General features: G+C 38.3%; 3 protein-coding genes across 3 annotated transcripts; all 3 read right to left on the minus strand.

Annotated features, from left to right (window-relative positions):
• Positions 1-4,237: 4,237 nt before the first annotated feature.
• On the minus strand, positions 4,238-7,937 carry LOC131426137 (interferon-related developmental regulator 2). Its single transcript, XM_058588592.1, has 2 exons — positions 7,054-7,937; positions 4,238-6,020 (listed from the first exon to the last, which is right to left on the minus strand). The coding sequence occupies exons 1-2, from the start codon at positions 7,079-7,081 to the stop codon at positions 4,744-4,746; spliced, it is 1,305 nt and encodes a 434-aa protein (XP_058444575.1). The 5' UTR covers positions 7,082-7,937; the 3' UTR covers positions 4,238-4,743.
• A 7,938-nt stretch (positions 7,938-15,875) lies between these two features.
• On the minus strand, positions 15,876-18,718 carry LOC131428400 (uncharacterized). Its single transcript, XM_058592339.1, has 2 exons — positions 17,633-18,718; positions 15,876-17,179 (listed from the first exon to the last, which is right to left on the minus strand). The coding sequence occupies exons 1-2, from the start codon at positions 17,646-17,648 to the stop codon at positions 15,876-15,878; spliced, it is 1,320 nt and encodes a 439-aa protein (XP_058448322.1). The 5' UTR covers positions 17,649-18,718.
• Positions 18,719-19,835: 1,117 nt separating this feature from the next.
• Positions 19,836-22,249, minus strand: LOC131426138 (brahma-associated protein of 60 kDa). Its single transcript, XM_058588593.1, has 4 exons — positions 22,139-22,249; positions 21,928-22,080; positions 21,663-21,862; positions 19,836-21,605 (listed from the first exon to the last, which is right to left on the minus strand). The coding sequence occupies exons 2-4, from the start codon at positions 22,066-22,068 to the stop codon at positions 20,399-20,401; spliced, it is 1,548 nt and encodes a 515-aa protein (XP_058444576.1). The 5' UTR covers positions 22,069-22,080; positions 22,139-22,249; the 3' UTR covers positions 19,836-20,398.
• Positions 22,250-24,819: the final 2,570 nt, after the last annotated feature.

Below are 24,819 nucleotides of genomic sequence, written 5' to 3' on the forward strand. Positions count from 1 at the left end.
AAACAGTTCAATTTGAACCACTAAGCAGACGTCAAACCCCTAAAAAATTTGAGCTTTTGGCCAAACCCCTAACAGTCAAAATCTGTGGTTGCCCAGTTTAGTCACCTATTCGTTTCCTTCTGGACGCTTCGGCGCAATATAAAAAAGTGTTCCACAAATAGCATTAACTTTACGTCTGCTTAGCGGTTCGAATTGAACTGTTTAAGTTTGCACTAAGCAGTTCAATTTGAACTGCTCTGCGCTGACAAATCGAAGGCGAATCGTCAAGAATAGTGAAATTGGTCAAGTGCCCATAGCACAAAAACGGCTTTTTGCCAAACCCCTAAATCTCGGTTGATTTTTCATTAGGGCTTATAAGCAAGTGGCAGTTTCTCTTTAATCACTCTCTCTTTCGATTATTGTGATGTGATTAAAAAGATTTTCTTTGATTCCACTACTCTGTTTGAAAGTCGACAGTTTCGGGTATCATTTTAGGCAAAGAGTTGAATTGACTAATATGAGGAAGACGCATTTGTGCATGTTGTTTAAGACGATCAATTTAGTGATTCATTAATATGCTCTTACAATTGATTTCGTCGCCTATTGCGAAATTCGTTACATATCAAAATCTTTGGTAGGATGCCAATGCATCGGAAGCCGTTTCGTCGCAAACCATTTCGTCGGAAGCATTTCGCCGAGAGGGTTATTTCGCCGAATTCTTCAAAAGTCTTCATATCGTGATTGGAATTGATTTGAAATAAAGACAAATGAACAATGGTAATGTTTACTCCCGTTTTGTTGAATTACAATCGTGCTTCTGAAATAATCCAGAAAGACTTAGATGATTTATTTCTTTGCTTTTCAATTTTATTTTTTTCATAATCTTCACAGAACGAATTGACTTTAAGGAGTGTATCGAAAATAAGCTATTCACATACATTTGTGTTGTACGCACGTATTTGTGATGATTTTTTATGCTCAGCTGTGCGTTTGGCTGTCAGCTTTCGTTTGTTTACTGGTTTGTGCTGTTGAAATTCTGCGTTTTAAAAATGTCGCGTATTAAAAAGAAAGTGAAAATTAAGGTTCTGGACACATGGCTAAGTGAGAAGGGTATTAGTATGCGAAAATTGGCGAAACGGTTTGGAATTCATCATGCCAGTGTTAAAACCATCTATAATAAGTTTGGAGAACACTATTTTTTGGATGAGCTACCAAGAAGAGACAAAAAAAACCGATTCTTCCAACCCGAAACTGGACCAGAAAGTGGTATTTCTAATCATGAAGAACACATCAATGTCAATACGTGATTTGGCCAAAAAAGAAGGAACGATTGTCGGAAGGATCCAGCGTGTCAAGAGGCAAAATCACCTGAAGACCTACAAGAAGCAGTTAGTAGGTTTGAAGTAAACCATTTTTTACACTACCGGAACTATAAATGCAGAAATATATCGATCTGGGTGTCTTCAGAAGAGATTGCTTCCTATATATAAGAAGCATATTACATGTACCTCCACTGTTTTGGCGGGATTTAGCGTCGGCTTACTATTCCAAAACCACTCTCAATTGTTTTGCGGAAAAGAGTATAAATTTCATTTCGGCTCAAGCGTCCAAAAAATGCGATGCAACACTTGGCCGGAACTTGATGAAGAGCGTTCGATCAAAAGTTCGAAAATTCGTGAAGGAATAACTTAAATTTCATCCGGTTTTCATTATGCTCAAGTTTAACCTTGTACAATATAGGATCACGTTTCAGTTTGAATAAAATATCGTTTTTTGAAAGAAAAATTTGTGGATATATCTACTAGGTAATTGTTTGTGGTATTTCCGGATATAGCCACAGCGTGTGCTATCCGACCTCGCTATCGCTCGTTCGGGCCTAACTGAAGTAATGAAACCTATACTTTGAATAAACCGGGCAAACGAGGTTACAGGTTTGTATGCAAGAGGCCGCCGCTTCCGACGGCGGGTCGGCGGCCTACCAAACTGGGGTCGCCTCGGCCGCTTCAAACGACATAAAAACAAATAGATAATTTTGATGTATAACCAGAATTTGTAGTTTTATAATTCATTATGTCATGTAAACGAAATGAACCATTCGGCGAAACGACTTGCTCCCGTATCAAGGTGTCAACTTATAAAAGAATTGAATAATTTTCAAATACAATATTTTATACGTAATTAGAACTGGCTTATAAGATGTTCACTAAAAATATCTAGTTTGTAAAGGGTGTATCATATCAGTATATGAATGAAAAATATTTTACCATTTCTCATGAATTTTTGAAGGTATTATAGATACTCTTTGTCCACACTTGGCAAGTGGATGTTAATAATTCTCGGTTGATTTTCCAGAAGGCCGTAACAGCAAGTGACAGTTTCTCTTTGTTCACTCTCTCTTTCGATTATTGTGATGTGATCTAAAAAGATTTTCTTGGATTTCACAGTTCTGTTTTGAAGTCGAACGTTTCGAGGTCATTCTATGCAAAGAGTTAAGTGATAAACGTGTAAACCGCTTGGTAATTAATAGAAGAGAAAGTAAACAAAGAGAAACTGTCACTTGCTGTTACGGCCTTCTGGAAAATCAACCGAGAATTTATATTTTAGAACCCTTTAATTCGGTTTGTGGACGCTATACAATTTGTATTTTCGAGATGGGTTTGACAAGTAACTTTTTGAAATTAATGTCATATCAATTCCCAACTTAAATTTAAAATTCTTTGATGACTAAAATCGATTTGTACTCTTTTTTTAGATTTTTCAATTTACGAATAAATTTGAACATTGCATTTTTCTATTTAATCGGTGTTTTCCCCTACACAGCCTCGTAATATTTTGCTTTCGTGTGTTCCGCCTTATCACTGTACCGTTACAATTATGCAAGTGATGCATCGAAAGTTTGCAACACTCTCACAATCAATCAGCTAGTACGTGGGATTATCGATATTCGAAAGTGTGGGAAGAGCATGTTAATTTCATTCCTATTCTCGTTATCCAGTTTTGTCTCTGACATCACCCGCCCATCTTTTTTGTTTTTTGAAATGGTCCAGCATCTAGTTATCAGAACCACCGCAATTTTAGTTTTGTTCCGACACACGACCGAATTGCCGTAGTTTTTAATATTTCTTCGTGAAAATGTAACATAATATTTTTCAAATATTCATCCCGATTTCGCAATCCGACGGATTTGTGATACGAACGAATCTACACTTTCGTTCGAATTTTGCATTCTTTATTCCGTTCGACTTGTATGATTCGATCGACTCTCGTTCGGGAACACTTCAATTTCGAACACTAACCATCAAAGCTGTCAACACTACTTACACGTTCTAAATTATTTAGATTATTCATTTCTTAGTAATTTGCTTATACCGTCACACTTGTATAAACAAATTAGAACGAACAGAAGTAATTCGTACGCAAGTCGATCGAGTAATGTTCTAAAATTTAACAACTCGAACGAATAATATTCGAGTTCATACCCAACTCGAACGGAAAGCAGAATGGAAATTGAACATTCGATCGGAATATTTCGTATCGATCGACGTACAGAATAAGGGGCGATTATACTTTGAAGTTAGTAAACAGATTTTGATTGTATTGTCACAAAAATAAATCGCAAAAACATATCGTTTTTCTGCACAAAATAACCTTATCCCTCCCATAGTTGTTTATACAAAACTGAGGAACACAAACGTCAGTTGCCATCCATGCGCAAGAGGTCGAAAGACTTTCTGTAATGTTTGAGTCCATTTGATGCTAACATTGCATTGAGGCGGGGCTTAGAGGGCATAGGGTGGTGGTCTCAGCATTTGAGAATCGTAGATCTAGCAATAATTTCGGAACGCTAAGAAACGGCTTAAAAGTCAGTTGAAACACTATTGTTAAGTTCAGTAAAAGGTCTGTATAATAAAAAGACTTTGCTTTGAAGGACAAGGAAGAGTAGACCTAAAGCAAAGACTTCATATTAACAAGATATCCAGCTCTCACATTTCCCGAACAAATCATTGGCAACATCCTTTCTTGCGAGCTTGGCGCCCTCAGGCGAGTCCGCATCGAATCTCGTACATAAAAGTAGGGGAGAGAAATGTCAAATTCGTGCGCGCCAAAAGATCAGACTGCGCACCCATACAATTGACATGATATGTTGAATGTACTGCCGTGCGATGGCGTTGCTAAACTGAAGATTGATATCGCTCCAAGCTGACAGGGTTTGCCTAAAGCCGTTATTGGATTTTCTTTCGTTCCATACCGAAACAGGTTTTGATTTTAGGGATTGCTCAATTTAATACATGATTCTAGCCGGTATGTAATATTACTACACAAAACCTCTACACGCAATTGGATATTTACTAGAACAATTCACAATTTGTTTAATTCATGAATATTTGATTATATTGTTTTAAATCGACAATTACAACGGTTGACTATACGGGGGTATAATTTACGACAGATTGTGTCATATCATTAGTGGACATCGAAGTCCAGATTCCTGAACCGAACATGCTTTTTTGCGTTGTTTTTTCTCTAATATACCTTGCAATTTATTCAGTTAACTAAAAATCTAATCAAACAGGATGTGTATAAACATCGAGTACACCTGTTTCCATCACGAATTGTGCAAAATTGGATTGGGTTATCTAGCTAACGAAATGTATAGGAAAAAAGAGCCAAAAAAGAGAATAATGAAGAAAAAATTAACGAAATAACACCTATTTACAGCAGCCATGGCAGGTGGCTCTCTTCCACCAGAGGCGGGATTTCAAATTAGTTGATAACAGCCGACCGTTTGTCACGGTTTTTGCCCCTGTTGATGGAACGCGCCTTGAAAGCGGCCGCATTGATGAATTTTTTCTCGGCCTTGGCCATCTTCGAGTTACGCTCGAGATCGTCCATTTTTGCACCCAGCTGGAGTACATCGCGCAAGAATCCGTTCTCTGCCAGATGCACATTCATGCCGAAACCGAGTGCATTCCGGAGGCAGATGTACTGATGATGAAGGGACCACGTGTCCAGCAGTAGTGTCTCCTTACCAAATTTAATCGAGATTTCCGGCGAGATGTCTTCCTCCAGGTACCGATGAACATCGCGGAACGTCGCTCGCTGAACCTTGCGATCCCGCTTGGCTCGGTATTTGTGAGCATCGGTCGCCAGTTTCTGTGTAGCTTCAATCAAATCGTTCAACTCATCGTTGAGAAAATCTTCATCGTGCGATCGACCGCTCTCCAGAATCAGTGCCAACGTTTCGCCGGCAGCCATTCGCACATCCAAATGAGGACTCTGTAGCATTCCGGTTAGCTTTTTGATTGACGGGATCAGTGCATTGTTACTGTTAATTAAAGTCACCAAATCACCCGACGGGATCAGTGTCAGCAGAAGGGCCCAAGCGCTGAGAGCCGAACTGTGCAGCGTAGCCGCATCTACACCGGCCGTACTCGGGCTGCTGTCCCCTTTGAGGTAACTTCCGGAGAAGATACTCTCGAAAACTTTCATCATTGGCAGTAGATCTCCCGGATCGTCGGAGGCAAGAAAATTGAGCAGTCCCAAAGCCATACAGCACTTGGCCCGGGCATCGTAGGAAGCGGCCGTGTCCTGTGCCGTTGCCAACAGAACCGGTTTCAGTACCTTAATCAGTCCGTTAATGTCGTCGGCACCGTCCAGTTGAATCACCAGTAGTGGAATGATGCGGGCCGCCCAGGCCTGCTCCGAACCTTTGCCCTTCTTGATGGACTTTTCAATCGCATCCATCAGCGTCATCTTGCGATCCTCGATGAAGTCCGGTATGTAGTGGTGCACCAGAATTTCGTTGATAGCCTGAAATGCATTGATGCGTGTTTGCAACGATTTGTCGGAAGCATTTTCGATCGCCTGCAGCAACTTTTCCTCGTACTTCTCCAGACCACTGCCGGGTTCGGTTGGTTCGGCGTCCCCATTGTTGTTGTAGGTGTCGTTACCGCTCTCCGACTGGTACGAATATACACTGCCGGCGTCGTTCGACAGTTCGTCGTCGGATTCGTTGTTGTGGTGCGAATTGCCGTTGTTAACTGGCGGAAGAAAAGGAAGAAAGAAAAAAACAAATGCGCGTGTTAGTTGTTGCTTATATGCTAATATTACAGTTGGTATGGTTGTTAGGGACAGGTTTTGATCAACATCGCTTACTAATCAATATCCTTTGAGAAAACGTGACTGAACTTATAAATCTCTTCCTCGTCGCACGAACGAAGCAAGCTTTGACTCACATGTACTTCATCATTGTCTCATGTGACGCGGTAAACAAGTATGCCTTGTTGTTTTAGATACAGTTACATCAAGTTACGAAAATCAAACCGCTTTGGCAGCATGTCATCAGCAGGCACAGGTGTTTTATTTTTCACACAATCACATGCGGCTACGGACGGAAGAGAATGAATGTCTGAACTAAACACAACAACAAACCGACCACGAGCAATCGGCGTGCTATTCCTGGGTGGTACGCGATAAAACAAGGTCGTCCTAATAGGATTCAAGAACCGGACCGTGGCACCATCCAAAACGAGAAATATAGACATTTAGCATGGCACGTTTGGGGCACACCAAAAAGAATGAGGTCGACAAAGTAGACCGTAAAAACGTTTTGCAACCTCCACCTTACTACAGATACGACTAGAGCTAGTATAGTACAGTGTGTACTAATAGAGGTGTGTGAATGGAAGATTAAAACGAAGCAGCTGAACACAACGTGTTCGCATGTCAAGTGTTGGCTAGTGCGGCATGCATAGAAGGACTAGGAGGAGGAAGGAGCCGATTGTGCGGTTGCACGTTGCACACAAAGAGGTGGATGCAATGAATCAGCAATTGCCAACAAGTCAATTACTGATACTAGACAATGGAAAATGTATTACCAGATGTTTTTCTAGCAAGTAACAGAATTTGAATCGGTTTTCATTTTCAAATTTACTGGCCGATCAACTTTCAAATCCCTTCAAGGGCGCACATGAAATCCCAACACAAGCTAAGTGGTAGTGAGGAGAAAATTCCACACGCTAGTTAACCTTGGCACACGACGATTATTAACGACAGCGATGGTTAGCAACTTACCCGAATGCTTTTTCCGGTTTCGTGGCATCCTGGCTATACGTTTCTGGCAGCCAACGGGAACCTTCAACTTTAAGTTTAAACAGTAACCAAATTCGAACTTATAAAGCGAAAAAATCCTCTATTCACTTGTCTAACTATAAATACACTTCTTTCTATGCACCCCCTAACAGAACTGGCTTATTTCGTGAATGGTATTTGGATTATTCTTCTCTCAGCTGATGTTAGCACACGGTCAGTTTTGACGTAACTTTTTTTTCTGTGTCCCCTCTTCGGTACACCTGCACACACCTCTTCTATCGGGTAAAAGTTTAGCTTTAAATCACAAGCCGTTCACAAAAATCAAGATCTTCTCCCTTGATGCTGCGGAGGCGGAGGAGGAACAGAAAACCCGCTTCTTCCGTGTTGATCGACACTGGGTGCTGCTATGAAAGTACCTTTGCTTATGGTAGCAAATTTATATGATACACAGTTTTTCGTACTCGGTAGAACATCAAATTCGTTAGCAATGTTGTGAAATGAAACACCTTGCATGGTGTTCTTCTCGTGGGGCTCCAGCTGCTTCTGCTCCACAAGCGCTTAGCACTACTGTTTCGATCGATCGATATTTCTCTACGAGCAATGAATCAGATTTCACCACTGCACACGCAACCTTATGGTGCAATATTTCAGTCAATGCTTTTATTCTGCTATCTAGTTCTACCAGATGACTAATCTTCGACAATCTGTGGACAACCGACAACGGACGCAAGTAAATTGGTTTTCTGCTCTCTGTCACAAATTAATTTAGGTTCCGAACAGCGTTTTACAATTACTTTACCAAATTCTTTTCACCAACTAGAAATTCACGCGTGTGCGAAGAAAATTTTTCCATTAACGATTGCTAGCTTGACAGACAGCTGTCATCAATTCCGAGAAAAAGCATAACGCGCGAAACTTATCTGCTTTATTTGTGCTGCATGGGATATGTGAGCCCTGATACAAATTCTCGTTGATTTTTCATCAAGGCGTATAAGCAAGTGACAGTTTCTCTTTAACCACTCTCTCTTTCGATTATTGTGATGTGATTAAAAAGATTTTCTTTGATTTCACTACTCTGTTTGAAAGTCGAAAGTTTCGGGTATCATTTTATGCAAAGAGTTGAGTGATAAACGTTAGAGTGCCTATAACCAGAGTGACGACATCTCGTCCGTAATGTTGGCAACAATTCAAAACATTCCATTAGCTTTACATTGAATTGACAGGTCGTTTGTTCGTTTGGAACTGGTAGCTGTCATTCCAAACGAACAGCTGTCGCCACTCTGATTATAGTCACTCTAATAAACGTGTAAACCGCTTGGCAACAGCGATGCCAGATAGTAGTAGTGTCATTTCCGTAGATTGGAATTTTTCTCGGAAGCGCTCACTGTGAAAAAGCTTTTTTTTTTGCTCGTCAGACAAAACTTTTTTCCGTAGTTCTCCGTTGATAAATTTTAATTTCCGTAGAAAAAATCCAATTCCCGTAGATTTTGTCTACGGATCCGTAGATCCGTAGAAAATGTTCGAATCCGTAGATCTACGGAGATTTCCGTAGATCTGACATCGCTGCTTGGCAATTAATAGAAGAGAAAGTAAACAAAGAGAAACTATCACGTACTTATACGCCCTAATGAAACATCAACCGAGAATTGTTTTTGGATACAGGGAGATCATTAAAAACCGGAGTTTGGAGCAAACATCTCTCAAGTATCCACGTATCGAATGGACTTACTTTCTCATTAAAACGAATTGTTGTTAACAATTGAATGTATAGCGGCCCTTACACGAGCATTAAAAGTGTCATTACTAAGTAATGACACTTCTGCTCAAACGTTCGTCATTACTGCATTACTGTACATCATTACTTTTCAGTATTACACGTTCATTATTAATGATGAGTATTTGTAACTACTCCAGCACGGGGCTTGTTACCAGAATAACTATTCCTCAGCAATTAAAGAATATTAGCAATATTCTTTATCTTCGTTTAGCTGAAAATAAATTTTATTTGCCATACACTTTATCATTTCCAGAATTTTTTTCACGTATAGTTCTGAAGACAATGTTCACTTCATGGTTGTCAAATTTTCTCATCTAATACAACTGATCTAATATTCAGCACTTCCATAAAAAAAGAAGAAGAAGAAATAATGTTGGTAATGATGGAAAATCCGGAATTACATAATTACTCGTGTTATTACTGAACTCGCAGATCTTACACGATCATTAAAAGTGTCATTACTTTTTTTGGTAATGACACTTTTAATGATCGTGTAAGGACCGCTTATGATACATATATATATATATATATATATATATATATATATATATATATATATATATATATATATATATATATATATATATATATATATATATATATATATATATATATATATATATATATATATATATATATATATATATATATATATATATATATATATATATATATATATATATATATATATATATATATATATATATATATATATATATATATATTCGTATATATACCTTTCTCAAAATATAGGCATATCTAAAAATGTTGTGCTATCACAGACTAACAGACAGGACACTCAAATTAGATTCTTTAACCATATAAACGGTCATTTCGAATATTCCTTTAGTTGGGACAGTACTCGGATATGTCATGATGGCGCCACATTAGCATATCAAATACATCCTGTCTGTCATCTAGACTGTGTTTATTTTTTTCATTTACCAACCGAGTTGCCATTCATACAGAATTACCTGTAATGTATTGATTTGTATACCTCCATGCGAATTTCATGCAGGATACAGATTAATTACATATTGCCAAAACTATATACAGAATTGTGCCTACTTCTCATCCTACAACGCAATACAAAATCGAACCCGTTTTGTTACAATATTTACTTGCTTCTGGTCTTAATTTCGGATGGAAATTACCAACACAATCAAATATAGTCTAGATGAACAACGTTGAGTAAAATAAATGTTTACTTTCCAACATCGCTAAAAAAGTTAAATATATTATCAACGTACTCCAATAATTTATTGTGACGATTCATTATCAAATATTTTGATGAAATCAGGCAAACCTGTAAGCAGCTGATCGGTATTGACAAACGAGGGGAAACCAACTAGTAAAAAACCTTTTACGTAACACAAGGGGTGTACCGATAGTAAATAGTTCGCGCAGTACAATATAGGTGGAACTAGTGAATCACGAAAAATGGTTTTTATAACAATTTACTCATACTGTCATGTCTGTTAGTCTGTGTTTTAACTGTGGTCTTATTTATGTAATAATACATCAAAGTTTATTGTTCAAATGAACCGTATCAATTTTATTTCTTATAAAACAAAGCTGAGTTTTCAACCGTGAATGAAGGAAAAGGCTTGTACTCGTTTCAAAAGTAAAATTTCGTTTCAAAAGTAAATTTGGTGCGAGAGAATGACATTATCTTCGCACGAATCGCTCTCACGTGCTCTCGCCTAAATACACCCAAGTGATCATTGGCGCGTGATGGTCAGCAAACACTTCTGTGAACTTCAATTAATAGAGAGTAGATCTGGCCTTGTTATGAAAAATTTGCAAAGAAAAACGAAAATTCTACGATAAATTGTTTTATTTTGCTGATTTTGCGTGCCCCACGTTACTTATACCCAAACCATACACCAGAGTGCTCACCTGTATGTACACCTCTATGAAAGTATCTGCATCCACCTCAGGGATTTTTTTAGCTCTTTGGTGCGATTCGTGGAGGAGTTAAAATGAAATAAACACAAGCACTCATGATGCATGCACACATTAAACAACAGTGGTGTATATATGTGAAAGAGAAGAGCTCTCGTTGAAGTTGCCAGTGCCAGGGGAGAAATTTTGCTTGCTCTTCGTCACACAGAGGAGATGGACATCTCTGTCGATGGTAAACATCAAGAGCAGTCAATAAGATCGTGGGTCTCCTTGGCTATTACAGATACAAAAGTTGAAAGCTGAAAAATTTATTTGAAACACAATCACAATTTTTTGCTTTGTAGTCTTTGAATGAATCATGATTTAAGTGAAGATTTTTCAAAAATAATATGAACTACTTACAGTTTAAGGACTCCTTGTTCGCCCTTTTTAAAATCGAATTTTTCCACACTGGGAATTCACGTGTTTGACCTTTGATTAATTCACGTAAATTGTATGTGACGGTTCTATTTATTCTAAGGCATGGTCGTATAACATCCACTTTCGTCAGATAAAATATTTAATATGACATTGGAAACTATTTCACGTGATTTTTCAAGTAACTCGAACGTGAATATTTATTTGAGTGCGGTAAATCGCACGTAATCGTAAAACACGCCAGATCCAGATGTCGTAGACTTTATACTTCTATTGAAGCACCTTCGAGTTTACTCAACCGTCGTTGTCGAAAGTCGTTCACAGAATGATCTTTCCCTCCATACCTAGCGTCGTCTCCGTATCGATTTCGACCTTTTCTTCTTTTTTCTTTTTTTTTTTTTGATCATACCTGCTCATTTCATTCCTCCCATTTGTTCCTATGATCATACCTGTTCATTTCACCCCTTCGGAATTCTTGGTACACACAACTCAATTTCATACTATTATTTCTAATGTTATTTTCTATGACACAGCCATCGTTTGAAGTGTATTGTTATTGAAACCAAACTTTTCACATATTATTTCGAATTTATTTCGTGGACCTATTTGCTAAAATTTAACTTAATTTTATTCAATTTTGCCAGTGAGTGTAGCACAGTTATTATTATGATTTTTTTGTTTAGTGTACATATTCCAAAAAAGAAAACCATTCACATCTTTTTTTTTTTTTTTTTGCTATGTCTTTTTGACAGCTGAGACCGCTTACGGTCCATCTCGCTAATGTCGTTTTCGCTTGAGAAAACTGAAACTGACCCAGGGTAGTTTCATCAAACAAACACTTTTCACGAAACTGTGTTGATTTCGCACTTAGCAACGGGGGTTTGAGTAAAACTGATTTAAAAACCAGGTTGGAAACTGACTCGATTTTCAGTTCAACAACGTTGAAACTAGGTTCGAAACTGACTTCAAACAAACGGTTTGACAGCAGTTAGGGTGGAAACTGGGTTAGGTTTGGCATCAAGCGAAAACAACATAAGTAATTATTATTTTTGTGGTAAGTTCAGTTAATATATAGGCTGATTCACTACATCCTTTCCCTGCTCTACTCTCTTTCGAGTAGTGTAAATAATTATTTGTGTAATTTTAGGATCAACTATAAATATGAGAAAAAAAAGAAAAAAACTAAGAAAGCGATTTATTTTTGAATTTTATTTAAAAAATAACGGCGTTTCTATATAAAAATTAATTTTCTCAAAGCTATGTGAAACAGTTTCCGTTGAAAAGATTAGTGAAACACACGGTACACATAATCATCGTTAAATCTTGCAGGACGTTTTATTGTGTGCCGACTACGAAGTGACTGTGCCGGTGATGGATTGCTATCCTCTGAAGCGATGCTATTATACGTTTGATTATGCGATTTCTCGCTGATTTCACTTCCAGCTTCTCCAAAAGTAGGATCTTTTTTGATTTCTTGTACATTTCTTGCATATTGTATTCCCGTTTTACTCATCACTACTATTTTTGATCCTTGTCTAGCCACTACTCTAAAGCGCTCCGACGAGTATGTTGTATCAGTTTTAGATTTTTTTTGATGAGCAAGCAAAACTATGTCACCAACTTTGATATCGGATAGTTCAGCCCCCCGTGCCGAATCAGCATATATCTTACTGGAGAGCTTGGTTTCTGCATCTCTGTCTTCAATTTCTTCTCTGTCTAATTTCTCATTCGATGACCTCCAGAGACTAGGAAATGTGCCACGATACTTCCAACCTACTAATAATTCGAAAGGTGTTACTGCAAGCCGAGAGTGAGGAATCAGTGTATTGTGACGGTGGATGTATTCTTGAAGTGCATAACGCCAATTTCTACCGTCCAGTTTAGCTGCAGCTAATGCTTTGACGATTCCCTGGTTTTGTCTTTCAACAGCACCATTAGATTGAGGGCTGAGAGGTATAGATTTTCTAATTTCAATTCCTTTATTTTTCCAGAATTCAATAAACACTGCGCTTTGAAACGGTGGACCATTGTCGCTTTGTATTATGATAGGAAGTCCCCAGATTTGGAAAACCTCACACAATGCAAGATTTGTACTCTCTGCGTCCAACGATTTCATTTCGACTACATAAATGTATCGGGAATAGGTGTCAACTACAACCAAGAATTCACCTGTTCCGAAGTTGGGAACCGACAAGAAGTCGATCTGTAGGATCTCCCAAGGACCACTGGGTAGTTCTCTCGATGTAAGTGGTACCGGAGGGTTGCGTCTGGACAAAAGAACACATGTTTCACAATTCTTGACGAAACGTGAAATTTCAGCAGACATTTTAGGCCACCAAAAAAATTGGCGCATTATGCGTTTCATTGTATTTTCGCCAGTGTGGCCTCCATGAGCAGATTCGAGAGCTTTTCTGCGAATAGAACGTGGTAAGATTGCGCGTTCATCCTTGAACACTAAAAATCCAAGACAGTGCAACTTCTTTTTATGAGCTTCATATGCTCGAGTTTCCGGTGACCATTTATTCTTCTGTAGTGACTCTCTTACTAATTGTAACTCTTCATCTATTTCTGACATACTTTCTATTTCAGCCCATGTAATTTCCATACATCCTGTATCCAGGGCATATAAAAAGTGTTTTTCTTCGTCATCATCAAACGATACGCTCTCTTGTGTCTGTGGTATAAGTCTGGATAATGCGTCTGCTACATTTTCGTTGCCTGGTATGAGCCGAATAGTAAAGTCATACTGCTGTAATCTCAAAGCCCAACCTTCAGCACGCGTCACTGCCCTTCTTCCCATTCGATGGTTGGTGTTGAATATGAACTGATTAGCCGCTGCATCCGTGCGAATTACGAAGGATGCAGATAACAAATAATAGCTAAATCTCTCCACTCCCCACACAACAGCTAGTGCTTCCTTCTGCGTATGTGGATAACGTTGTTCGGTTGGAGAAAGAACTTTTGATGCGCAAGCTATGATCCGCGGTTGTTCATTGACACTATATTGTGTTAGTACCGCTCCAAGTCCGGTGGGTGATGCATCAACAAAAAGCTCGATACGATCAGACGGATTGTAGAATCCTAAACGTTTAATCGTCTTTAACGCTTCGTTCTTGAAATAGAGGAATTCGCTTTCTTCGTTTTCAGTCCAATAAAATTTTTCTGAAGCAGCTAATGCTCTTAAATATTCTGTTTTGGTTGCACGGTGAATGATGAATTTGTCCACAAACGTAATCAAGCCCAGGAAGCTTTTGACTTCGGAACAGTTGAGCGGAGTCCGGAATTGTTTTATTGCAGCAATTTTTTCTTCTTCTATCATCCATCCCTGATGTGTTAATGTGAAACCCAGAAAATTTACAGTTTGTCTACCGAAGACGCATTTGCTATCATTCAGTTTAACGTTGTGATTTTCAAGACATTGTAACACTGCTGCTAAATTTTTGTCATGTTCCTCTTTTGTAGATCCGTACACAAGGATATCATCCAGGTAATTCCTGCATCCTTTACATCCACCTAATATTTTCCTTTGCAGAGTCTCTTGGAATAAATCAGGTGCATTACAAAGCCCAAACGGCAGGCGCACACATCGAAACATGCCAAATTCCGTGAAGAAGTTGGTTAAATGCCTCGAACCCTCATCTAATTCGATGTGGAAAAATGCACTGGATATATCAATAGTGGAAAACCATGTGGCTCCATTCAATTCAGCCAAAATCTGTTCTAACGTTGGCATAGAAAAGGGGGTCCGATAAATATATCTATTAGGGCCCCTTAGATCAATGACCAATCTGATGTCTTCTTTTCCTTTAGGAACCACCAACATGGAAGAACAAAATGACGTATTCATTCCCTCTGTTACTGGCTCAATTATATTTGCCCTTATCAGTTCTTGGATCCGATTTTCCACCAATGGTTTCACGGCCACTGGAACACTGAGGAATATATTTCTAAAGGGCGGTTTGGATTCATCATAATAGATTTTTACGGGCGGAATGTTGAACTTGGGAAATATTTCGCTTGTATACACCACTGCGATTTCACCAGCATATGTATGTTGGTAAACCGCCGCCTGCGGTTGTATGGGGACCTTGAGTCCGAGCATTAAAACACTATATCGCGATGCCGTTGTTCTACTCAAAAGAGCCCGTTCTTCTTTAACCACATAAAACTTCTCTAATAGAACTGGTCTATTATCGGAGATATACAGATATGCATGAAATGTAGCAGTTACTTCAATATCCTTCACAGAGGCATATGCTTTCAGGGACCTATCCGTTCCACTAGTAACATTAAACATTTCGTTTTTGTGTTTAGGATTTAACAACAACTGACGGAACGAGTCCTCGGTGAAGGTATTGACTTGTGCACCAGAATCAATGAGGAATTTGCAGCGCATTCCCGCTACTACAGCATATATTGTTCCATCCTCTAACAATTTTGATTGATCAGGAAAACATGTTTTATGAAGATCTGATATCGCTGACACATGTTTAGGTACCACCCATTCAACATTACTCGTGAGCTGTCAGGAATGATATATAAAAAAATAAATTCTATTATTTTCATTCAGTTCATTTATTACTGTTTCAAGTATCGTAAATAACAAGTTGTATTTTATTTTCTGTTTAAGTATTATTATTATTATTATTATTTTTTTTTTTTTTAGAATACAGTATTTTATGTTTCTTACTTCAATTTATATATGTTAATCTTCTCTTTCGACACTTACCGGATCTATAGGGGATACACATTCTTCAACCTTCTCGACGTTTGCTATCTTGGCCGGGATTGTCTCTAAACCATTCTCTGCAGGGCGCTTGTATGCACTTGTTGTACATGCTCGTTGAATATGACCTACAATTCCACATTTGTTGCAAATTTTATCTTTAGCATTGCAAATGTTTGCTGAGTGATAAACACTGAAACAACGCCAGCACCTATCACTACTCTGAGAGTTAAGTTGAGGCTGATTATACGTTCTTGTAAATGTACCTCTTCCTCTCTGATTGTGAACGAAACTTCGACGAGCTGGATTTCCCCGAACGTTCCAAGAAGTTCCTCTGGTGGAACGATTTGCTTCCCAGTTCTGGTATGATCTTACCGGGGCAATCAAAGCATGAGTTTGATTTTCGGATTTTACATGTTTCTGCAACACGTACTCTTCGTTCAGTCTTATTGCTTCCAGTTCACGAACCTTATCGACAAGGTCCGTAAAGCTACCTTTACGGCTTAACATTTTCAAAGCAGTGGTCCTTACGTCCCGGTTCCTAGCGTGTTCCGCAACTGTTGCGACTATTTCTTCGAACTCTTTATCATCGTCATATTCGCATAGACGTGCTGTTGAGCCAACTCTTACAATGAAGCTTAGATCAGATTCCTCAACTCTTTGTACCATTAACGTCAGACGTCGTCTCATCAACATGACGTCCGATCCAGAACCAAAATAAGTTTTCAGACGATGCATGGCGTTGGAAAAGGGTGTCAAATTTGAATCTGGTGCATCAGCTTGAGATTTGGTATTTCTGAAAATCTCAAGTAGGCGAGAACCGGCCTTAACCTTGAAAAGTGTGTACATAGTCGCCTCATCTTCGATGCCCGCTAATTTCATTGAATCGATGAGCAAATCTTTCCACAGTTCGAAAGTCTGACGATGGATTTGTTCATCATCGGATGCCTTACATTCCGGTACGTTGATCGACGCTACCGATAATTGGTTCATTGAAGACAGAAATCTTGATTCCTCCAGATTTCTTGATGTACCAGGATAGGATAACAAGTGTCGGGTACTGCACAACCCATTTTGGGCGTCAAAATTGAAATTATGGTTATCAAGATTACTTCCAGCATCGTGTGCATTTAAATTTGCCCTCAGTTCTTCATTTTCCTTTTGTGATTGTTCAAGCTCAATAGCTAACGCAGTTCGTAATGATCGTTCTTCCGCTAGTTGTTCAGCCAACTCCATCGACGAATCAGACGTCTCCATGTATCGTGGAGCACGAACGTATTTCCCTGTAATCAAATCAAGTAAAATTTTGATTACCTTATAAGTTAGAGACCTGGTCGCTCTAGTTTTATATTAAGACGTTATTAAAAAAAGAAAAAAGACCTGATAGTCTCCATTTATTTTTGAGTCATCGCTCTAGTCTAAATATTTGATATGAAGGTTTGCTTAAAAACGACTCAGAGACCTGCTCGCTCTGACAGTCCTGCGAATCTCAGATATCTGTTTGCTCCGATTATTGTGAAAGTTTAGAGGCCTGCTCGCTCTGATTATTATAAAATTTCAGAGACCTGCTCGCTCTGACAGTTCTCAAAATCTCAGATACTTGTTTGCTCCGATTATTGTGAGAGTTTAGAGGCCTGCTCGCTCTGATTATTATAAAAAATTAGAGACCTGCACGCTCTACAATTTTCTTTTCAAAGCGCTTGGAATACCTACTCTTCATTTTAGTATAAACCCACCTGCCGACTGCGCCATGTCGTAGACTTTATACTTCTATTGAAGCACCTTCGAGTTTACTCAACCGTCGTTGTCGAAAGTCGTTCACAGAATGATCTTTCCCTCCATACCTAGCGTCGTCTCCGTATCGATTTCCACCTTTTCTTCTTTTTTCTTTTTTTTTTTTTTTGATCATACCTGCTCATTTCATTCCTCCCATTTGTTCCTATGATCATACCTGTTCATTTCACCCCTTCGGAATTCTTGGTACACACAACTCAATTTCATACTATTATTTCTAATGTTATTTTCTATGACACAGCCATCGTTTGAAGTGTATTGTTATTGAAACCAAACTTTTCACATATTATTTCGAATTTATTTCGTGGACCTATTTGCTAAAATTTAACTTAATTTTATTCAATTTTGCCAGTGAGTGTAGCACAGTTATTATTATGATTTTTTTGTTTAGTGTACATATTCCAAAAAAGAAAACCATTCACATCTTTTTTTTTTTTTTTGCTATGTCTTTTTGACAGCTGAGACCGCTTACGGTCCATCTCGCTAAGTAATTATTATTTTTGTGGTAAGTTCAGTTAATATATAGGCTGATTCACTACACCAGAGATGTCAGGTTCACAGATTCTCAATATGCTGCACAGATTTTTAAAATGACAGCCTTAAATTTTTGAAATCAATGAGTCCCTCAAGGTCTTCAAATTGCAAGGGAAAACGTAGTGCAAATGTATTCTCGACAGAGCGTGACGAAAACTTGATTTTTTGCTCACCAAAATGATCCCGATCTGCAATGTTGTTATGGGATGTGTACCCAGATTTTGACTGATTCATGGTTCGATCGTAGATTGACTTGGTATCCCTGACCAGATATCCGGAAAACAGGGAAAGTCTTAAAAAACGACATGGATTTGAACAATGAGTGGATGAAAGAATGTAGGAAAGATGGCGCAGGTAAAACACAGAATTTGATGGGTGGTGTTAAGTCCAAGGTGCGGGTATTTATCCTAGAAGAGGAGGCTAAATAAATCAACTTTGCGAAAACCTACACACTAAGATTTAATTCCTTTGTTCGGTAATATCTTTGACAAGAAATTTCGGTAATCTATAGAAATAACCGATATTTCGGTACATGAGTTTTCTTTTACAATACTTATGCAAAATTTTCACCGGACGATAAGACTTTACGTAAATTTTTATTACAGATTTTTTTTCGTTTTTGAGAATTTGTGTTGTTTTTTGAAATTCGAAAATCCGGAATTTTAACCAAAGGAAAACAAACAAACAAAAAATTACCTAACAATCAGCTAGATCCAATTGGTTTACAGTTTACGGTAGTTGTTTGACAGTTCAGCAATTACCGATCGATCGGTAATCAATTTAATTACCGAACGTTAAGCTGTTGATAATTCGGTAAACAATTACCGAATTCTGCGAAATTTTCTAAGTGTGTAGCTAATACATGTTTAGTTCCAAAGTATCCGACATAAAACATAATAGAGAAGAGTAAAACCTCCGCTAGTCGTCACATATGCGAAAATCATTAGTTAGAGTAAGATTTGCTGTCTCTGTTCGATAGATTGACCTCAAGGTTACAATGAAATTAGGTGCATTCGCTTCGATTTTTCGTGTCGCTATAACTGCAGTATTGGAAAGTTTCCAAGCTATTTTCCGGCAGTTTTGCCTTTTAGAGCCGAAGCTTATATATCCGATTTCATCAAATTCGTTGATTGAAAGTCGATTAATCGGTAAAATAATAAAGCGACTCTACTGATGAGATGACTATTGGTAAAATAGCCCTACATATTTTCATTTTTTTTGCACAATTCCAAACCCTGTAAATCCGAAACAGGAAGTCATATTCAAATAAAATTTAGGAATTCTATATGGAGCCACAAGACATTTCATTCAAATCTATGTACATGAACAAATTGGCTCAAGTTGCACGTTCCTCTGGTTATTTGGAGGTTTGTATTTGCAGTTCATGAAAATTTGTTCGGCCAGCTCCGAGAAAAGTGAGAACACAAAATTGTAACACACACACATAAAGTGAGAGACATTTGCGTTCTCAACGAACTGATTCGAATGGTTTATGGACACTCGACCCTTCGGGTTTTCGGGTTGAAAAATCACTTCTCACAGTGATTGGATACCCTCTCTTCATGAGAAAGGTAAAACCAGAATTCAATGGATTCGATCACCCCAGGGTTTTGATTTCAAAATCTTGATAAACTTTATTGCATACCATTACAATATTTTTTTTTTCTATTCATTACGTGTACATTGATTTATTATGTCATTTCTTCCACCAAGGCTTTCGCCTGTGCACATCGAACTGTATAATCTGTTTACTGTTTACATAATAATCTCCGATGCAGTACGTCGGAACATATATTACTGAGTACCAGTTACCGTCATTGTTTTTGTATCAATTACTTCAATTATTTTCTTCCTTTGAATCACTTCAACTAATTTTATTTGTTATTTTCGATTCAATTTCAATTACTTGTTTCGGTTGGGAAATTTGTATTTTTATTACGCTATTTCAACGCATTAGATTCAAATGCACATTTTGTTTTCAGTTTGTGTGGCTTATTTTGACATTATTTGAGGGCGCAAGACTTCAAAAAATTTTACTTAAACCTACGATTAGGAGTATATAAAGTCGATCGACTATCGTTACAAACAAAGGAGAGAAAAAATTAATGTTCCAAACAATCAAAAACCTAACCGGGCCGGGAATCGCTGGCTGCTTCATCCTGTTCCTCCCGCTTCTAGGAGTTCCGGATTCCGAGTGCCTGCTCCAATTCAGCTCGCTTCTGGTTAACTTTGGTGAAAAAGTATCGGGACACCGCTTCTTGAGTCCACGGTTGATAGTAGAATTCAGCCCGGCGTTCCTCCTCCGGATTACCGACGATGTCGGTCATCGTTTTAAGATCCCGTGTTTGTGAAACGATCCACTTGTGTATGAATGTCTGCGGGTCCTTCGCGAAGCTAAGGAAGAACTCTCGATTCGTCTTAAGTTGATTTATGGTCTCAACGGTATCATGAATCTTGCTGTCCAGCGTTTGAATCTCCTGCTGGGACGCAGTGCTCAGAAGGAAATTGTTCATTTGATTCTTCAGCGTGTCGTCGACTTCGACATCTATGTCATAGCAAGCAGTTTGCTTGTTTTCCATGCCGCTCTCGACGGTGATTACATGGTTGATCACGATTGGATCCGGAGGATGCAAAAGTGGGTTCAAACGCTGTGGAATTTCGGCAAACTTCATCCGCTGACAACCGAAGATCTGTTCCAAATACTTATCACACGTAATGTATTCACGTTCGTGAGCGTCTTGCAGTTTGTGCGTCTTGATGTACTGCCACAAGGCGGAAATGATGACGGGTCGAGTCTGGGTGTGAACCCCGAGCAAACGCGCTAGACGAGGATCCAGCTTAAACTGCAGTGGCTGATAGTCAAGCAGCAACAGAATTGTGCAACGCACGTTACGATCTCCTGGGCGTTTCACTTGAAAGCCATCCGTCTCCTGTGTGGTATGTGTGCGATGCCACTCGACCAAATGATTATCGGGTCCGTACAGGTCCTTGTCCAGTTCAATAACCAGTGATTTGAAGAAGCTTGAAAATTTCCGTTTAATCTTGTTTGGATCGGATTTGTTATCTTCCAGTAAACGACCTTCCACTCGGAGTTCCCAGGATGCAACCAAACTTTCTGCACCCGAGTCACCACCTTCCTCTCTGTCTCTCTCCTTGCTCGGATAAAACGTGTTGGAAATAAAAATACGTAGCTTACGTTTTTGTTTCATCGGACGTTTCAACGCTTCCTGAATGTCCAGTCTTTTACGCATGATTGTTGCGTCTAGTTTACGTTCAAACGCTAGAAGATCCATGTAAGCTTGAGATTCTGGAACCAGGTCACGCACCTTTTGCGGTAAAATTTTATCTGCCAGCTTTTTCTTTTTTTTAGCCGGATATTCGCTGCAATGTTGAAACCGTGTAAATCTACCATAAACAACATTTTGAAACAGCACTTACCTCTTTTGGGGAGGCTGATTAGCTGCACTGCGATTATCCGACGGTCTTTTGCTACTACCAGATGATCCACTGGGCATTGGAGATCCTCGCATGCTGCTACTTTGACCGAAACCGGGTTGCATTGGACGCTGATGCATGGGAGGGGGATTCTGTGAGGGAGTGCCACCTGCCATCTGCGGTGGGGGAGTGTATCCGCGGGGCTGAAAAACAGGAAATATAAACATTGATAGAAACCTTATTTCAAGTAAAAGTCATTAGCACGTACTGGGAAATTATTTCCTGGTCCATAGGGACGCATTCCTGGCGGAGGTTGACTGGATTGCCCAGCCGGCGATGGTGGATAGCGTTGCGGTACGGGAGCACCCGGAGCGCTGCCTGGACCAGCCGGGGGGAAACGTTGCGACATTCTTTCACTGAACTACAATTAGAGAAGTGTTTTAGGATACATCCACTGTAGGAAAACTAACAAAATATACAGATTTCCACTGTTAAAATTGCAAAATTCACCAGCCAAAGAAACCCAAGCTACAACGTAGAGCTTTTTCAGGGTTTTTGACAGCTCTCGGCATTTTGTTTCGTTCGCATTCGTACACAGAGATGGATTCAGGCACGTAACGCTTTAGTAACGCTCGTAAACAGTGATGCCAATTGCGTATAATTTCCCCTTCCTTTTTGGTTCAAACCGGGCTACCCGTAAAAAAATAAACCATTAGCGGCCCTTACACAAGTCATTAAAAATGTCATTACTAAAAAATAATATCATTTTAATGAACGTGTAATGGTGCACTAATGACGAAATTTCTAACAAATTTGAAATACATCATTACTTAGTCATCATTTAAAATGACATTTTTAATGCTCGTGTAAGGGCCGCTATTGATTTTACAGCATAAACAATTGATTCACAATTAGATCTACGGGTTACAACACATTTTATTGTATCTTGACAAGATTTCCAACCATTCAATATATTATTTCTATGATTTACAATTGAATTTATTATATACATGGTGTTTCAAACAATATGCAAACTGTACATTTGATTGTTTTCCAAGAAAACATGTATGAGAAAATTTTATGATTTGAATTGTTACGATACTGAACAACCTATACATTCTATTGTAAAAAGACAGTTAACAATTAATTGAATAGTGTAACAATACATTAAAATATTTTTCGAACGAAAATAAACCGCCAGTAATGAAATTGTTTTACAGTTTACATGTTTATTGCACGAAATTAGATTTCTTTTATCTATTCTCACATTATTTGTCGATATATCAAAAATACAACAAATAGTGTGTTGGGACATCAAGTGGAAATTATTTTCATAATTTGAGAATCGCAATGAGTATTAAAACATCGCAGTGTTTGGGGCCCGAAAAGCAAGAGGCCCAACGTAATCGGTGTACTTTTTAAATGACTGGTGCTAGCATACCGGTGTCAGATAATCACCATCATTTTTGTTTATACGTATGCGATAAGTTCGAAAGTACGTCAAATTCGTATTTCCGTTTACGTTAGAATCAATCACACTTTCAAACATCAGAACGTCAACTGTAAACCATCAGTTCTGATACAGACTTCAATTGTAATGAAAAAGGTTCGATGTAATTTGTTATTTGATTTGATTTTTTTTTTGCTGATTGTTTACGTCCGTATCGAGTATACGACGAACACATACTTTCAAGCGAATGCGAACAATCCATTCTTGTTTTCACTCGAATGTATACAAACGCGATTCCTGTGCAAAAAAAGAATCGGCATCGCAAGTAGTTTTTCAGGAAAAATTCCAAGCATCAAAGAAGTGACGAATGCTAAATAATAAATGAATATCGTACTGAAGATCAATTTTATTCAAGCCGATGAAAACAATTTTGAAATAAAACTACGTGCTAAATAAAATGAAGCATTGAAAATAGCAGTCCGATCAGTAGCATCCGCGAAAATTATGTTGCATTTTTCTTGCAATGTTGTCATGTTTTCAATAGGCATATTGATTGCATTGGTGCAATCGTACATTTTACATAAAATAAAGCCTGTTTAATTGTTTACCCATCTTGTATTTTCCATGAAGTTCCTTATAGATATGGAAAAAATTGATCGTAAAAACTGGGAACCGCGTATTTACTCGAAGGCTCGTCAGAAAAAAAAACAAACATTTTACTATCACCGCTATGCTTTCTAACTGTTTTATTAAAAAACAAATTTATCATTTGATAGCAAATCACCTTTAAAATTGAAAAGAAAGTTGTTGGAAATCAGTTAGACTGTTTTCAATGTATTCGAACGGCTGATTCGCAACATTAAACTGACGAATCCAAACCACGGCATTTCATCTATTCGTCTATAAACGAGAATGGACTTTTCATTCGTACGGATGATGTTCGAATACATGTATCGTTCGAAACTAGACTGGCATACATTCTAGCGTTTCGCGTATGGTTAATCACAGGAATTGGAGTGATTTCATCATGGCTTAGTATTTATTTGAAGAAGTTTAGTGATAATTTAATATTTTGTGACAAATGAGTAGCGTTCGAATTCATTCAAGTAAACACAAGAATGGTTTCTTCGTATTTGTTTGAAAGTATCCGTTCGTCGTATGGTCGATACGAACGTAAACAAGAATGAGGGTGATAGTGTTCCTTTAGTGAATTTTGTGAGGTCATCTCATGTTAGTACAAAACCTAATTCGACGTAAATATTTCATAAAGTCACATTAACCAATGTGAGTAAGATAATTTGTTGTTTATTAACTGATAATTCGACATAGACATTTTAAAAGGGTCCTAAAAGCAATTGACAGATTATCACTGTTTACTTTCTCTTCTGTTAATAAATACTTGATCACGTTTACTTACAAAATATTCATGCAGAATGAAAGCCAACATTTCCATATTAATAGCAGTACCAGATATGTACCGAACATCGAAAAAGAAAGTAAATAAAGAGAATCTATCAATTCGATGGTCCCATGACAAAAGGGCCTAACCGACGACACGACCAGACACTCCGAAGAAAAATCTGAACAAAAAGTGTTCGTGAGTGATTTACCGCCAGTTACCATAAATATAGCGACCCCTCGATAATCATGAAAATAATCTTCTTGAGCAACACTGTTTAAGTTGCTATGAACTAGTTACCAAGGAGCGCT

This window comes from Malaya genurostris, chromosome 1, assembly GCF_030247185.1.
Source record: "Malaya genurostris strain Urasoe2022 chromosome 1, Malgen_1.1, whole genome shotgun sequence".
Classification (NCBI taxonomy): domain Eukaryota; kingdom Metazoa; phylum Arthropoda; class Insecta; order Diptera; family Culicidae; genus Malaya; species Malaya genurostris.

What these genes read in the sequence shown, in the direction of transcription:
- LOC131426137 (XM_058588592.1), bottom strand. Translation starts at nt 7,081, where the DNA reads ATGCCACGAAACCGGAAAAAGCATTCGG. An exon ending in AAACCGGAAAAAGCATTCGG is followed by an intron (nt 6,021 to 7,053) that starts GTAAGTTGCTAA and finishes TTCTTCCGCCAG; the next exon opens with TTAACAACGGCAATTCGCAC.
- LOC131426138 (XM_058588593.1), bottom strand. Translation starts at nt 22,068, where the DNA reads ATGTCGCAACGTTTCCCCCCGGCTGGTCCAGGCAGCGCTCCGGGTGCT. An exon ending in GACCAGGAAATAATTTCCCA is followed by an intron (nt 21,863 to 21,927) that starts GTACGTGCTAAT and finishes CCTGTTTTTCAG; the next exon opens with CCCCGCGGATACACTCCCCC. An exon ending in AATCAGCCTCCCCAAAAGAG is followed by an intron (nt 21,606 to 21,662) that starts GTAAGTGCTGTT and finishes TCAACATTGCAG; the next exon opens with CGAATATCCGGCTAAAAAAA.